The sequence below is a fragment of the Crinia signifera genome, chromosome 2 (assembly GCF_055691185.1).
Source record: "Crinia signifera chromosome 2, ASM5569118v1, whole genome shotgun sequence".
Classification (NCBI taxonomy): domain Eukaryota; kingdom Metazoa; phylum Chordata; class Amphibia; order Anura; family Myobatrachidae; genus Crinia; species Crinia signifera.
Window position 1 is genome coordinate 245,003,595 of NC_139218.1, and position 15,949 is coordinate 245,019,543.

The 15,949-nt window shown below is 41.3% G+C and overlaps 1 protein-coding gene across 1 annotated transcript; it reads right to left on the reverse strand.

The window, feature by feature from the left end:
- Positions 1-285: 285 nt before the first annotated feature.
- On the reverse strand, positions 286-15,320 carry WSB1 (WD repeat and SOCS box containing 1). Its single transcript, XM_083174170.1, has 9 exons — positions 15,075-15,320; positions 13,746-13,914; positions 12,710-12,969; positions 10,935-11,066; positions 9,168-9,268; positions 7,302-7,474; positions 5,389-5,502; positions 2,414-2,521; positions 286-1,588 (listed from the first exon to the last, which is right to left on the reverse strand). The coding sequence occupies exons 1-9, from the start codon at positions 15,112-15,114 to the stop codon at positions 1,426-1,428; spliced, it is 1,260 nt and encodes a 419-aa protein (XP_083030296.1). The 5' UTR covers positions 15,115-15,320; the 3' UTR covers positions 286-1,425.
- Between the last annotated feature and the right edge of the window lie 629 nt (positions 15,321-15,949).

Genomic DNA, 15,949 nt, shown 5'->3' on the forward strand with positions numbered 1-15,949 from the left:
TGCATTGGTGATTCAGACCTGAACCTATATGCAAGTTCACAGTTTAAATATTTAGTTTGCAGTTTAAAACAGCCCTACACTGGGATCAAATTACAGGTCTTACTATGCTCACACTCAGGATAATAGATAGTTTTCTAAATAGCAGTACTATTGTATATAATTTCAGCAATGGCCATCTAATTTCTAAAATTATATATATATATATATTTTTTTTTTTATTTATTTTATTGAGCTACCTGTAGCCACATCATGGAAATTTGGAAATCATGAAAATGCCAAAACAGATCATCCATACTGCCAGCTTTATTCTTTATATTTCTTAATGTCCAAATCCTTCAAAAGACCCTTTGTGTGATTGCAAGTTGTCAGACCATTTCACAATGAACAAATGGTTGGATAAACAAAAAAAATGTAAATGACAAAAACTATACAGTACATACAAGGGTGTTGAATCTGATTAGACATTGATCTGGACAATATCTTTATGTTTTGAAGGAGTGCCCAATTCCAACAGTTCACATACCTTAACTATCATTTCAACTGAGCTATGCAGATATTTTAAATAAACTTTCAAATAAGTTACATGCGAAAAACAAGTCTTACACATAGACAGACATTTAAATGTGTGTATTTTTTTTGTAATAGAACGGTTTATTTGTAGGCCTTTTGGCAAAATTATACGATCAGCATTTTATGCACTCTATACATTCGTAATACCAGCAAGTGCAGACAGCAGAAGGCAGCGATGAATACTGCTCTTTGGCAAATAACCAAAATAAGCCCCTTAAAGTATGTGTAGGGTGCACATGTACAATGACGCATTACAATCAGCAATTCACTAAAATCCAAGTGACTAGTTGGTACATAAGCGATGTTTTTTTTTTTGTCTATCCGTTTGTGTTTTATGTGAATTATCATATATAAAACTGTTAAAAAAAAAAGTGATAAGGTGTGAGGAAATAAAGTAACTCAGAGGCATGTTTTGCTAACAGCACCACTGATTGAACATCCCTGCCTCCCGACCCCCCCCCCCCCCCATATGTGCACAGTATTTGCAAATATCCATACTGTTCTAGAACAAATAAAAAAAAAAAAAACATTCTAAAGCCAAGTCCAACTAAAGAAAATAATCCCAGATAAAGCAATAAAAAATACAAAGCAAACATAGCAGCTTACACATGTATTTACAGTTTCACAGTTGTACAAATTATATATCTACATTCCAAATTCACCTTGTAAGGATGTGTAGAAGACTCAATCACATATAAAGCTCGGTATAATGAAAAATGCATCAAAATGTTTAAATACTGCATTTTAAATATTCAAATAAAAGAAGTTGTAACATTTAAAGCTTTAAGCTTGTAATGCTTTTGGGTTTGCCAAATGTGTCAACAAATGAAAAATGGTTACTGGAACAAAAGTTTCCTAAATGATTTGGTAGGACAGAAAGTCCATGATTTTAGGAGGCACAGGCAGCTTCTGGACTTGATTTGTAGTCATTACTCTTCTTATTGCCATACGACATAAGTGCTGAAGGCTGGAAACATATGTGGGAGTAGCCAAGAAGTGTACATTTCCATCCTGAGTTCTGAGAAAAGCAAACCAACAAGTGTTAGAATGTGTAAGATTACTGTAGCACCTCCAAGCCTACAGCTACGTGCATTCCACAAAGCAAACATTACATATACACGGTCAAGTGACAATCTTACTTTATTCTAATTTTGTAGCAACACAGCACATGGGGCGATGGGGCAATGTGCTGAGCGATCTAGTTCAGCACAGATCGCTCTGTGCACAGCTTTGCACCAGCAATGTGTGCTGAGCGATCGGTAATGGCCAGTGTTCTCGATTTACAGATGGAGCGCCTCTCGCTATTGCTCCGGGATCGCTAGAATCTGTCCGCTGGTGATCGCCGGCGGAGAGGCGCTCCATCTGACTGAGACGCGCGTGCGTCTCACACGCACGCGCGTCTCAGTTTCCCGTCGGTGGGGGGGCAGGAACCCTGTCCGTCTCCGCTTCAGGGAGACGGACAGGGTTAGGGGAGTGTGGCAAGGTGGCGGGGACCCGGGGCGACCCTCGACAAGGCCCGTTGTAAGGGAACACGCGCACATCTCGTGCGTGCGCGTCCCCTTATGGCGGCTGGTGGGGGATGGCGGCTGGCGAATCTTCTGCCATCCCCTGCAAAGATGGCACGCGCGCCATCTGTACAGTATATCGCATTCAGTATAAAGCTAGTCAGACGATAGTGGCACACAGGACCGCACATCTATATTGCAGGGGGCCATGCTCACGGAGCAAACCTTGCTTCATTTCTACGTGATCTAGACAGATCACTCAGAAATGGGGCTGTAATCGCTCCGTGTGTATGCCCCAGAAGGTTAATTTGCTGTACTTCACATTTCCAAATACTTACCCAGCAGCTAGAACACTGCCATCAGTAGAAAAGGCACAGCAAAGACCTTTATTTAGAGGAGCAACTTCTACAGGGGACGGGCAATCAATCCGCCAAAATCTCACCAACCTGAAATATTAAATTAAAAATAAAATGTTAATCAAATAATAAAATTGTATTTTGTTCTTTAAAATAAACATTTGTATGCTCTATACACATTCTAGAACAGACCACCACAATTGTTCCTTAAAGTAGAAGGGCCGGATGCACCAAGCTTCAAAAAGTGATAAACAACCAGCTCTTAACGGCCATATTTAAACACAGCCTGTAACATGGAAGAGCTGATTGGCTGTTTTTTAATCACTCTCCACTATAATCACTTTTTGAAGCTTGGTGCTTCTGGCCCAAAGAGTCCAATCTTCTCCCCATGGTGTTTTGCTATGGTGTATCGCCCAGTATCTATGGCATTGATGAAATAAGTCATGTTAAGATCATGTTAAGTTAAGATCATGGCCTAAATCTGATCTTAATTGGAAAATTAGGGAACTTTACATGCAGAATTGACCAAATTCCTCGATAGATCACGGATCGTTGATGACCCTTTGATCGGCAAAAAGGATTGGGTTGGGAAAAGATCAGTACATAGGCTGTGGGCCAAATAGGCTGTGTGCATGGTTTAGCTGTGTGCATAATAGTTTTGAAGTGCATCATTTTTAAAGTGCGGCATAATTTAAATATAACTGTCGCGTTATACTGGCGTTCTAGACCTATCTTCAGCTTATCCTGAATGAACTGACTTCTCTTCTCATCAAGGTAACCAGCATTCTACATACTTGGTCTGGGCTGCAGATGATTCTACCCTCTGTCCTACTGTAGATTGATTTGATATTGTCATAGGTAACCAGCATTCTACATACTTGGTCTGGCTGGGCTGCAGATTATTACACCTCAGGTGCTGGATGTATTTAAATGCTTTGGTAATTGATCATTCTGCACACTGCTTTAGATATCAGAAATGTGTTTTGACAAACTTAATTTTGCAAGTTAAAAAGCAAATCTCTGTTGCCTACATTAAGGGAGGAATATCTTATAACTCTTAATGACACATGCTATCTTGGAATGCATGGATGTTTATGTAAGCCACTTTTATTACCATTTATTGTAGTAGGGGGGTTGGGATTGGGTGGGGAGAGTCCAATTAATGAGTGCAGATGCATTTAAAGATCAATACATAGGCTGTGGGCCATATAGGCTGTGTGCATAATAGTTTAGAAGTGCATCATTTTTAAAGTGCGGCATAATTTAAATATAACTGTCAAGTTATACTGGCGTTACACTAAAGTGAAACAAAAGGACAGAAACAACAACTGAGAAAGCCAAAGTCTGCTTTGAGTGAGTTCAATTCATTCTCACAACATACTACTCCTGGCTACTTAACCTGCCTATTCAACCTCAAATCATCATTTTTACATCTGCAAACAACTTTTACTAACACTGTTAATGCTTGTATTTGCACTGTCAGTTTTGAAAATGTCCAGATGTACCTCAAATGACTTCGCCTCTCCTGCTCTTTCATTGATAGTATGTGTCCCCCAAAATTTTATTCTTGGCCCTCGGTACTTGTGTATTTTGGCGGCGCCCATCGAATCGCATACCATAACGCATGCGATGGTATGCGATGCGATTTCGTGCCATAGTGTGCGATGGCATACAAATTTCAAATTGTATGCCATTGTACATGGCATACAATGCCATACGATGCGATGCGATTAAACATTGTATAAGCACCCTAATGGGTGCTTATACAATGTTAAGCACCCTAAAGGGTGCTTACAATGTTAAATGCACCCCCACGCCACCCCCCCACTATAAACGTGAACCCGAAGCGTGGCGAGCGCAGCGAGCCCGCAAGGGGCGGCGGTACGCGTCCTACGACCTTTTCATACCCCCACTATCCACGTCGGCGTGGAATTGAGAATAGAAAGTGTGGCGAGCCCCGCGAGGGGACGCGGATACCTTCACAGGTATCCGCGTCCCCTGGCGGGCTTCACAGGTGTCCGCGTGACGAGCCACGCTTCGGGCTCGGTGGCTCGCTGCGCTCGCCACACTTTCTATTCTCAACTCCACGCCGACGTGGATAGTGGGGGTATGAAAAGGTCGTAGGACGCGTACCGCCGCCTCTTGCGGGCTCGCTGCGCTCGCCACGCTTCGGGTTCACGTTTATAGTGGGGGGTGGCGTGGGGGTGCATTTAACATTGTAAGCACCCATTAGGGTGCTCAAAAGCACCCTTTAGGGTGCTTATACGATTTTTCATCGCATAGTGGGTCAAAATCGCGTCGCATCGCATGCCATCGGGTACATGGCATGCGATGCGTTCATCGAACGATGCTGAAATCGGGCGCCGCCCAAAATACACAAGTACCTGGCCCTCTTCTTCACTATCTCTATACGTCCTCTCTGGGTGAGCTTATTTGCTCACTCGACTTCCACTATCACATCTATGCTGATAACACTGAAATCTACCGCTCCTTTCCTGATCACTCAGGACTAAGCTGACCTCTTCCCACCCTCCTGCATAAAACCTGACCATCTCTCATCCTAACCTACTGTTTATGCTCACTTCTTCCCCTTCTGTGTCACCCCTGTCTGTCTAACCCTCCCCTTTAGAATGTAAGCTCACATAAGCAGGGCCCTCTCTCCTCATGTGCCTTTCTTATAATATATAAACCACTGCCACCCTGATGCTTGCTTCAGTGTCCTGTCCACTGATGCAACTATCCGTGTTAACGATGTACTTGTCCTAAACTGTCTTGTGCTGTAATTCGTTATGTGTTTTTGTTCATAACTATGCTTTGTAAAGCGCTGCATAATATGTATGCGCTATATAAGAAACTGTTAATAAATAAATGCTGTCCTAGATGTATAGGGCTCTTCCGGCAATCTCTAGTATAACAACTTTAATTATCCTTGGGACATAAAAAAAAAGTTAACTTACTTATCATCAGCAAGACTTGCAATGTGTAATCCATCATGACTAAAGGAGACGGATTTCACCCAACGACCATTGTCTCCCCCAGCAAATATGGGAGTTGGAGGAGGGAATAAGTGCCTAGAGGAGGATAAAAAAATTTTTTTTTACAATTCTGTGTAACAAATTTCAGGGAATGGTTTGAGAGAACCAGTGGGCTTTAATTTTCTAATAATAATAATAATAATAATAAACACATTAACGTGCAGGGATCCAGATAGTCAATATTTTTTTTCACATATTTTTTATTATTTACTATCTACATGGACTATGACTGGAAATAGTAAATGGTAGAGGCTAGCTAAGTGAGCCATTAGGGTACGCGTTTCCACTAATTTGTCTTACATAGGGTTAAACATACAAAATGACAAAACATTTATAATTTGTTTTAACCATTTCCACATTGGCCTTTTGGCACAGCTGGATTTTCATGTCACTCATATGATCTTGCGCTATGGACTTTTAAACTCCACCCAATAAACAGGCCTGACAACTTTTACAGATACCATGTCAACATACAAATTAGTTTTTACCTACTGTGTTGTAGGTTTTCTAAATTCTTACTGCTGGCAAATGACCTCTAACCAACTTAAAATATTATAATAAATGGCAGTAACAAAACACATTTGCAATTCACTTGCATAAAATGGAAGGGGTAACTAAACACAAGCTAAGAAAAGAAAACATTTTAAAACTTATAATAAATTCACACTGTGCAATATATGGGCCAATTGTAATAGTATTACAGGCCAGCCGAGAATTGGCCAATGTGTACACAACACCCAGGGCTGATAGTTGTTAAAAAAACAGTCAAATTGGCGCCCAACAGTGGGCAGTATGGCTGTTGTAATGGTGGGCATAAGCATGCTGTTTTTATATTCTCCCCTTGCGTGGGTTTTCTTTGGGTACTATTGTTTACTTAGGCTAAAACTGTTGGTAGCCCAATTGGCTTGTAATTATTTTTCCATATTATAACCCTATTTAGTATGTCTGAGCACACACGGGTAGATGGGAGGGAAGACTAGATGGGCCAAGTGATTCTCTGCCATCAAATTCTAGGTTTCTATGTAACATCAGCAGTGCTGCACATCAGTTGGTCCTGAGCAGTCCATGTTGTACAGCCATTATTTAACAAACTGCATGTAAAAACCATACTTTCAACGATCTACAGGGAAAACTTATTCACACAGGAGGAAATCAATTTGTTGGATGTATACTGAAAATCTGATGTATATACTGAAAAGGGTAATTGTTTCCTAGCACGGCGCTCACAATTTTGATTGTATACCAGGGCCGGACCGGCCATCTGGCACTCCTGGCAAATGCCAGAAGGGCCGATGGCCTTGTGGGCCGATTTTGTGCAGAAAGTTCTAAGAACTTAGACCTAATGGGTGCTTACAATGTTAAATGCACCCCCATTGTCAACGCCACCCCCACTATCAACACCAACTCGAATCGTGGCGAGCACAGCGGTATGCGTCCTCCAACCTTTTCATACCCCCACTATCCACGTCGGCATGGAGTTGATCTTAGATAGTGTGGCGAGCGCAGCGAGCCCCACGAGGGGACACTGATTACGTTACATGTATTCCGTGTCCACTCGCCACGCTTCGGGATCGTATTCCGTGTGCGCTCACCACACTTTGGGCTCGCTGCTCTCGCCACACTATCTATAGTCAACTCCACGCCAACGGAGATAGTGGGGGTATGAAAAGGTCGGAGGACACGTACCGCGTAAATTACCAGATTTTCATTCCAACAATCAGATTGGAAAGATAATCCTAAAGTGTGATTCCAAATAACATACAAAAAGGAGAAGCAGTTTGTTTTTTAAACATACAATAAATGGAGAAAAGGAAATATTCAGGATATTAACATACCCAAATTCAAAAAGAATAGACCCAATATGGGGATCCCAGACAAAGACTCTGGTATCATAGGATGCAGTAGCCAACAAAGCTCCATCAGGAGAAAATTCACAAGCTACCACATCGTTGTTGTGCCCCTCCAGTTTACGGATCATAGTGTATTTATCCATGTCCCAGAGAAACACCTAAAAAGTAAAAACAGCCGTTATAGATTTGGAATTGGCAGCACACCGGACAGGCAACTCTAAGAAGCTAGTTCTAATTTAAATGTCATATTACCAATTAAAATTACAATACTTTCTCAGTGTCATACCCAGTATATTAATGGGATAACATTAAAAAGGGTAAGCATGCAAAAACTAAAATCAGTTCAAGTTAAACAAAATGGTTATTGCTAAAAGCAAGTTATAGTAAATGCACAATATTAGAAAACAAAAACAATATTACTGTATATGGAATATGCTTTTAAGTTAACGAAAATGAACAGTCGGGTTCAGCATTACAACTGCTGTTTACAGTGTTTACAAGTATAAAGCCAATTATACGAACATAATATAAAGTTATCATATGGTTACTCCAGTAGTACTCCCTTTGAGAGAATAAGTTCACTTGTTTACAAAAGGCTTGAATCACCGTGAGCCCAGGAAGAGTAACAGATACTGCAAGAAAAGAGAGAATTGACAGCCAAAAGAAAACACTTTTGGCAAACAAGATAATAACCAACAATTAAACTAATACCTTATTTTAGTTAAACATCACTGTCTGGCAAGTCACTTAATTTCTATATCGAACTATAAAGTTATTAGGAGCTGTCATAAAATAGATTAAGGGGTTATTTAGGACGGGAGTACTATGCATATTTAAAATTAATACATTTTTGGAATTAGTCAGTAAGATTTGTTAATTAGAGACTTCCAATTACTGGAGTATTAACATAAAATAACGACCACAATAAAGTGAAAAAAAAAAAAGGAACAAAAATACGAATAATGAAAAGAAAAAGAAAGGAAAAGCAGAAAGTGGACATCAACCAGCACCTGCGTACGTACAGAGTACACCTCGCAGTCGAATGCAAGGTTACTTCATCCTATGGCATTGGTCGTCCCCAGCCTGGTAGCCAGAGATGCCACTCTTTCTGCCCAGCTAACACCACTGTGCTCTCCTTTCTGTGGTGCCAACTTAACCTCAATCACACCCATATTGCTGCCACCACCTGTGACAGGGAAAGCAAGAAGCTTATGGAAAAAACACAGCCTACAATAGCATTGTGTCAACAAATATAAATGTCAACATCCACATATGCTACATTTTTAGGCGTGAACTGCTCCTTTGGAGAAAAAACTCCTCCACAGAAATCAGCAATCTAATTACATTGCCAAATTTTTTTACAAAAAATTAGTTATATAAAACATAGCCATTTATATTACATTTTTTTAAAAACTGTTTATATGTGCCCTAGGGGCCTTTAATCGGAGCAGCACCTGCACTGCTTTCAGATACAGCAGTAGGTCAGACTTAGAATATGGCAACTGCCAGGGTGACTATATAGCTATATACTGTAATATCTCCTGTGATTACTAACTGTGCATTTCCAGAACTATTTGCCACTCAGGAATATCTTAATTATATAAGCAAATGCAAAGCAAGGAATGAGGTTGATGACAGGGAATAGATGCTGGCAATTTACTCATTAAAAGTATCGGAGATGGATCAGTTTGCCAAAAGCAGTGCAAGTTATTTATGCCACTTTAGATTTTCATCAAGTGTTTATCATGCATCCAAATGCTTCAGATACTGTAATCGTACTAAATCCTTCAATACACACAGCACAAGCTCATTATCATGACAGGATAGAAAATAAGGAACTTTGAAACCTACAGCTTTCCCAGCTCCAACGGAACACAAAATGGAGGAGTCGGGGGAGAACGCGCAGCAATAAACCCATTTCTGGTGTCCCCTTAACACTTTCATCATGTTGCCTGCAAGGACAAAAAAAAAGAAACATTTTAACATAAAACATTTTTCTAAATCAGTCAAGCATTTGGGGGCTAATTCACACCTGATCACATGACAATTTTTTTCTCAAAATTGACAAAACCATGTGCACTGCAGGTGGGGCAGATGTAAGATGTGCAGAGGGTTACATTTGGGCGAGTTATTTTGTTTCTGTGCAGGGTAAATCCTGGCTGCTTTATTTTTACACTGCAATATAGATATCAGTTTGAACATACCCCACCCAAATCTAAAACTCTATGCACATGTTACATCTACCCCACCTGCAGTACACGTGGATTTGTTTATTTTGAGAACAAGTTTGCCCTGCAATCAGGTATAAATTAGGCCCTTAATCTCACATGCTTCTAGTGAACTGCCTATTCTGCAGATATTGGTCCCAACGACCAATACCTGCAGAGAAGCTGTATGCAAGGAACAGTGGCTGCGGTTCCAGAACTTACAGGCAGCTTGCGTGTGACCGCACATATACATCTTTCCTGCTCACTACAATGGTATAAAAAGTTTAAAAGGGAAAGTTATCCAAATGTATGCCCTCCTTCCTTCAGTTTTGTGCTGCCATCATGGCTTACCCCAGAAATACAAAAGAAAATGACCAATGACAATAATCTTCCACCAAGTGACAATAAATCACTTGGCTATAGGTTCTGGGAGTGCCATCTTAATTTATTTTCAGAATAAAATTTTAATGAGCACCTGTCTTATGGTTTTAAAAAACAGAGCAAATTACATTTATTTACAATCTTTTAGGCAGTGGCGTAACTATAAATTTTGCTCCCCCCTGTCAAAAAAGCTTGTTTGTTGACGATTCTTTAGCTAATAAGAGCTTGTGACCTGGCAGCCAGAGTGGCTGGTAGGCCCCGAGCTCTAACTGGGATCACAAGCCAGCACCATGTTTCAAATGGACGGGCAGCCGCTGGAGACACGATAGCTAAACTGCAGGGGATCCCAGCAGCCAATAGGCTCTGTGTACTGTGGATGTTCAGGCGCCGTGCACCGCTGGCCTGGGGCTCCTTGTTGCAGCAGCGGCTTAGACGGTTTTCATTGCACCCGGCGCCCCGCAGACATTGTCGGCGCTGGTTCCCGCAAGCCACCGCGGGGTTTGCGGCATCATGGCTACGCCACTGCTCTTAGGGAAATCAGCCTTGTTCAGTTGGATGTGGTATAGGGTTCCGACAGTCGGGATCCCGACTGGCCTGACTCAGACAGCATGGTGAGCGCAACAAAGCCCTTTTTAGGCGCGATGGCTCGCTACATTCACCACCTATTCTATTCTCCCTCTATGGGGGTCGTGGACCCCCACGAGGGAGAATAGCTGGTGGCCGTCGCAAATCCGTCTGTCAGTGTTTTAACAGTCGGGATCCCGACGTCTGGAAAATGACTGTCCGGATCCCGACTGCCGGCACCCGTTCTGTTGCTTAATGCAAGTCCCATGCTTCTAGTACCCTGCTGCAAATGAGATCATTCATGAGAACATGGACATATAGATGTTAAAACACAAAGAATTAGGTCTCATTCATGAGACTTAAATGTTTCTTTCTGCAAAAGTACTCATATATAAAAACAAATACACAGTGACTTTCTTTAGGGGGAATATGTAAAATGTAAGCAGCAAGAGTATGTAAAACTTACCATCATCTTTAAGGTCCCAAACCCTGAGAGTATTGTCTCTGGAAGCAGAAACAAGAATAAGGCTGCCATCTGGGGCAAACGTCAAATCTCTGACAATTTCAGTATGATCCATTAGATTAAGGAGGAGCTTTCCTAAGGAACAAAAGCACATTTGATATTGAAATACCAATAACTGTTCTTTATTTAACTATACCTACATACATGGACAATCAAAGCTGATGTTTCCTATTCTAAGAATTCTAGAAAGGGCATGGCCAAACTATGGCCCTGCAGCTGTTGCGAAACTACAAGTCCCATCATGCCTTGCCACAGTTTTGCTATTATGGAATGCTAATACTATGACAAGGTATGCTGGGATGTGTCCATAGTGTGTCCATGCCTGTAATCTAGACTCAAAATATTCATTCAAATGTGATTGTAATAAAAGGTATGGATCGTTGTATCCATAATAAATAAAATAAAAACTCTCAAAAGCTTCAGACTACAGTTAAAATAATTAATTCACAGCTCAAAGTGCACTTCCTTTTTACCTGCTTTCTGATGTCTAGGTTATCAGTCTGTTTGGTTTGCAAACAATAAGAACAAAACGTTTATCATGAAACCTTTAACTACCATTATACTAAACTGTGAACACAAATTCATTAGTCAAACAATGAGTGTAAATATAGTCAAGCACTTTAAAAAGTGTATTAATAAAAAGGAAATGAACTTAAACCCCTTCCTAAAACGCATCACCCGCATAATTGCCCTGTCTGTACAGGCCTTCTCAGATACATAGTTGCTGCAGTCTCTCTGTTCTAGGCTTATGGGGCAGTTTTCACAGACACAGCAGCAAATTTCCATTTAATATTACACAGTGCATATAACACATTAAAAGTGTCCTAGTTTTGCTGAATACATTGACAAAGCTCACTTCTGTGATTTTGAAGGATGCTGACAGCTGGGCTTCAGAAGCTATTAGCCAAAGTAATCCTACTCTATGGGAGTGATTCAATACCACTTTAGGTTGAAGCACGGCCTGATGTGCTGTCAGGCATATAAATGCTAAGAATGGTAGCATGACATCGCTCTAACGACAGCAATTTTTCCTCGAACACCTATAGGAAGTGCGGGAAAATACGTTTTGTTGGGACAGCATATGTAGGAGTGACATGTTCTTCACAGATCCCCTGCATGTCACATGATGCAACATCACGTAGAATTGAATCTCCTTCTGTGATCTCAAAGCAAATGCGCCTGCATATTACTTCAGCAAAATACATAAGGGATGCATTCTATTAGCAGCGGGAGCAGACTCGCAACTAGAATACAAGCCATTTTTAAAAGAACGATTAACGGCTATAAATAAAGATTGAAGCTCACCACACTGTTAATCCAGCTGTATGTGTAGTTTAGTGCCGTGGCAAGCCAAATTAACAGATGCAACCAGTCCCTTATATTTAGAAGGTTTGTTTACATATCCAAATATCTTATTAACAAAATCTTGTGTACGGAGACCCTACAAAGTGTGTTCTTAAAGACACAAATATGGGAAAGGAAGAGTCACAGAATGAGAGCTTATGTCATTTAAACTCATTTACACTGGCTCAAGCCTCTTATTATTAGATGGAACAGTTTCAAAAGTCAAACCCTAGATGTTGTATACATATAATTAGCAAAATTAAAATAAGTGTAAAGGTAATCTGTATATTTCCACACAGAATTGTATAAAAACAAAAACGCCTTGCATATAGCCCTTAAAGCTCTCCCAGCATTTCACAATGCACCCCCCCTACCTGTATAAACATCCCATATCTTGATGCGTCCATTGCTCAGCCCTGTAGCAAGGAGAAGCTGATCCTGGCCAAACTTGAATCGGTGCCATTCTATATTCACACATCTGCTCTGTTTTTCTGGGACTGAAGATCCAAAAGCCAGGCTCCAAACAATGTCCCCACAGTCTATGGAATGCTCTTGGGGCTTGCTTCTCTGTGCTACATCACTGTTCTGCCGTGACAGTCTTCCAGTAACACTACTTTTCACACTGCCAGCAGCACTGAAAATGAAAAAAAAAAAAAAAACAACCAGGAGCAGATCGTCAATGAAACAACATATTTTCCACTAACACATTGCTAAGTTCCCAGGAAGCAGTGATCATACATAGCTTTATGATTAAGAAACATGTGCCTATAAACCAGGGACAATCAACTCTCAGCCAACGACGGGGCTCGCCATATTGCCCCCTCTGGCAAGATGGTGCCTATCTGACTGGGATGTGCAGCGGGGACACTTACTCTGCCCGTCTCCGCTTCTGGGAGACAAGCAGGGTTAGGGGGGTGGGGAGCATCTCCTGTCTGCACGTCCCCTTATAGCGGCTGGTGGTTGGCGATCCCACCGCAAGCCCCTGGATGGAAGAGGTTGGCTCCATTTGTACCTTGAGGGAAATGTAATAGGATGAGAAAAAGTGAGAGATTTGGTAAGAAATCTCCAGGGGTTTTTTTAAAGCGGCAATCATTTACACGGCAAAACCAGTTTGATTTGGAAGTGTAAATGATTGCTGCTTTAAAAAAACTGGACATTTCTTACCAAATCTCTCGTCCTATTACATTTCACCACTTGTGTATTGCGATAAATATATGTAAATGATTGTAGGAAAGTGGATTAAAATCAAATACAATTATTAATAATAAATGTTAAGCAAATACTTTTCTGGACATGCTTTTAGATACTTTTTTATAGTAGCTTAACGGCAATCACTACCTGATCCATTTGTAATTACACTGTTTAGTAAGTGAACCATTTGCACAAGACACACGCACATATGTTACTTACAAGTTTTTAAGGCACTGAGACCAAGGAACCAGTTTCACAAAACGATGACCCTGAGACCAAGCAAAATAAGACGCATCTGGGGCGAAAGCCACCGTCCAGTTCTCACGGCCATATTTCTGCTCAAATGGAGAAGTTGGTGATATAAGTTCCCCAATGTTCCGTGATCTTGCTAAAATAAGATTATGAATAACATTTATTGATACACAGCTCAGTTATTAAACATACATATCTATGGAAGGATTCCTGTTTGCCATCAGATTTTATCTTAAAATAAAGTCTAATAAATAAAAAGCAATATGTTCTGTTTCTGTATATAGGGTTGATGGTTCATCATTTTGGACTAATTAAAGAATACAAAAAAATAATAAAAAACACACTAACAAACTACTGTATATTTGAGAGGATCTTAGTCAGTAGAATCGACATAACGTTTTAGCTGTTAAAGCTAGAAACAGCGCAATAAATAATTAGGTGCAAATATATAAAACTATCCCTTGGGACAAATGTATGCACATTCAGAAAGAAAGACTGAAAAATAAATAAAAAAGGAATAAAAGTACAAGCCACATGCCCATAAATGTAACGCTCCTGCAACATCTGACAGCCTTGACAGATGAGGATACTAATGTTGCTGCTCTTAGAGAGAGGGTGGGGCTGATGGATGGGTTGGGAGTGTGTCATATGGGGGCAGGAAGGGGAGGGGAGCAATGAAATGGTTTGGTTGGCTGAGTGTCAAGCAGCAGAAATAGGTGAAGTAAATTCCAAACAAAGTGGGGGAGGGATGCACAAAGAAGAAGTGTGTAGACATGCAAAGCGCAACATATGCAATGGAGGCGCTGTCTACACTGACAAACCCTAATGAATTAAAACAAACTCATATAAAAGAGTAATGCAAAACGAAATTATATAAAGACCATAGTTGTATAAATCACTAAAACACAGATCAACTTTTCTTCTTACCAAAAACAAAATCTGTATATAATATTTATTTCCAAATAACAAAAATTTGATACGTTCAGAAATAGTTGTAAGAGTGGCGCTGTGCCCAGCCTCAGCCACTATATGGAAATGTATGCCGGGGGAATCTGAGCAAGCACTACAGCTGTCCTTGATGACAGGTCTGAGGTGCAGCGGCGACACACCGCTATGACATGCCCGGGTACAGGCGATGCCACTGCCCCTGAGTGACGTTAGCAAAAGCATAAAGCTGCTGTATTATCCCTGGCACACGCTGCGGGGGCACCGCGTACTGGGGCAGAGATGGATGAAGCAATGAGAGTATCAGACACACGCCCGCAGCCCGGGAACCGCACGGCCCCACGTACTCACCTATTTCATTTTCGTTTACAAAATCGGGAAAGCTTGCCATCTAAATAGGAACCAGACGTCTAAAGAAGAAGGTGTCCCTGGGAATATGGCTAATGCTGGGGAACAGAGAGAGCGCGTCACACACAGACACACACACACCCGCACTGGCTGTAGTAACTCACTGACTGAGCACAAAATGGCTCACACACAGTAACACACTGCCCTCACTGACAGGGAGAGGGGCGGGGCCTACATTGGCTCTCACACCGCACATGCACTTGAGGCGTTGTCCTCTCTCTGGCGGACACAATGCTCACGGCGGCCATCTTGACTTTGGGCAAAATGCCATAAACTGTTGTACTGGACTCAGACTCAGAGAGCGAGCAGTTTGGAATAGAGATGGGCAAAACGGCTCACTGAGCGGACCCGGGTCGACCCGGGTCGGTCAGTGAAAAGATCTAGATCCTTTGGGCGGCTCTGCGACTCAGTTTGTGTAAAAAAGACAGTTATTTATGGTTTGAGTTAGTGTACCATACCTCCCAACATGACCCTTTCCAGGAGGGACACATTGCTCTGTTTCTGGACTTCCCTCTTAATGTTTGATTGTTATTACCTGTGTGGAAACACCTTTCTTACCCATTTACCTGTTTAGAACAGGTAATAGCAATCATTCGTTAAGAGGGAATCCAGAAACAGAGCAAAGTCATAAGGTCAGAGATGGGGAACCTTTGGCCCTCCAGCTGTTGTTGGACTACACATCCCAGCATGCCCTGCTACAATTTGCTATTTGGCCATGATAAAACTGTTGCAGGGAATGCTGGGATGTGTAGTCCAACAACAGCTGGGGCCAAAGGTTCTCTAACCCTGACCTAGGTGGTGCACTTAACATAGATTGT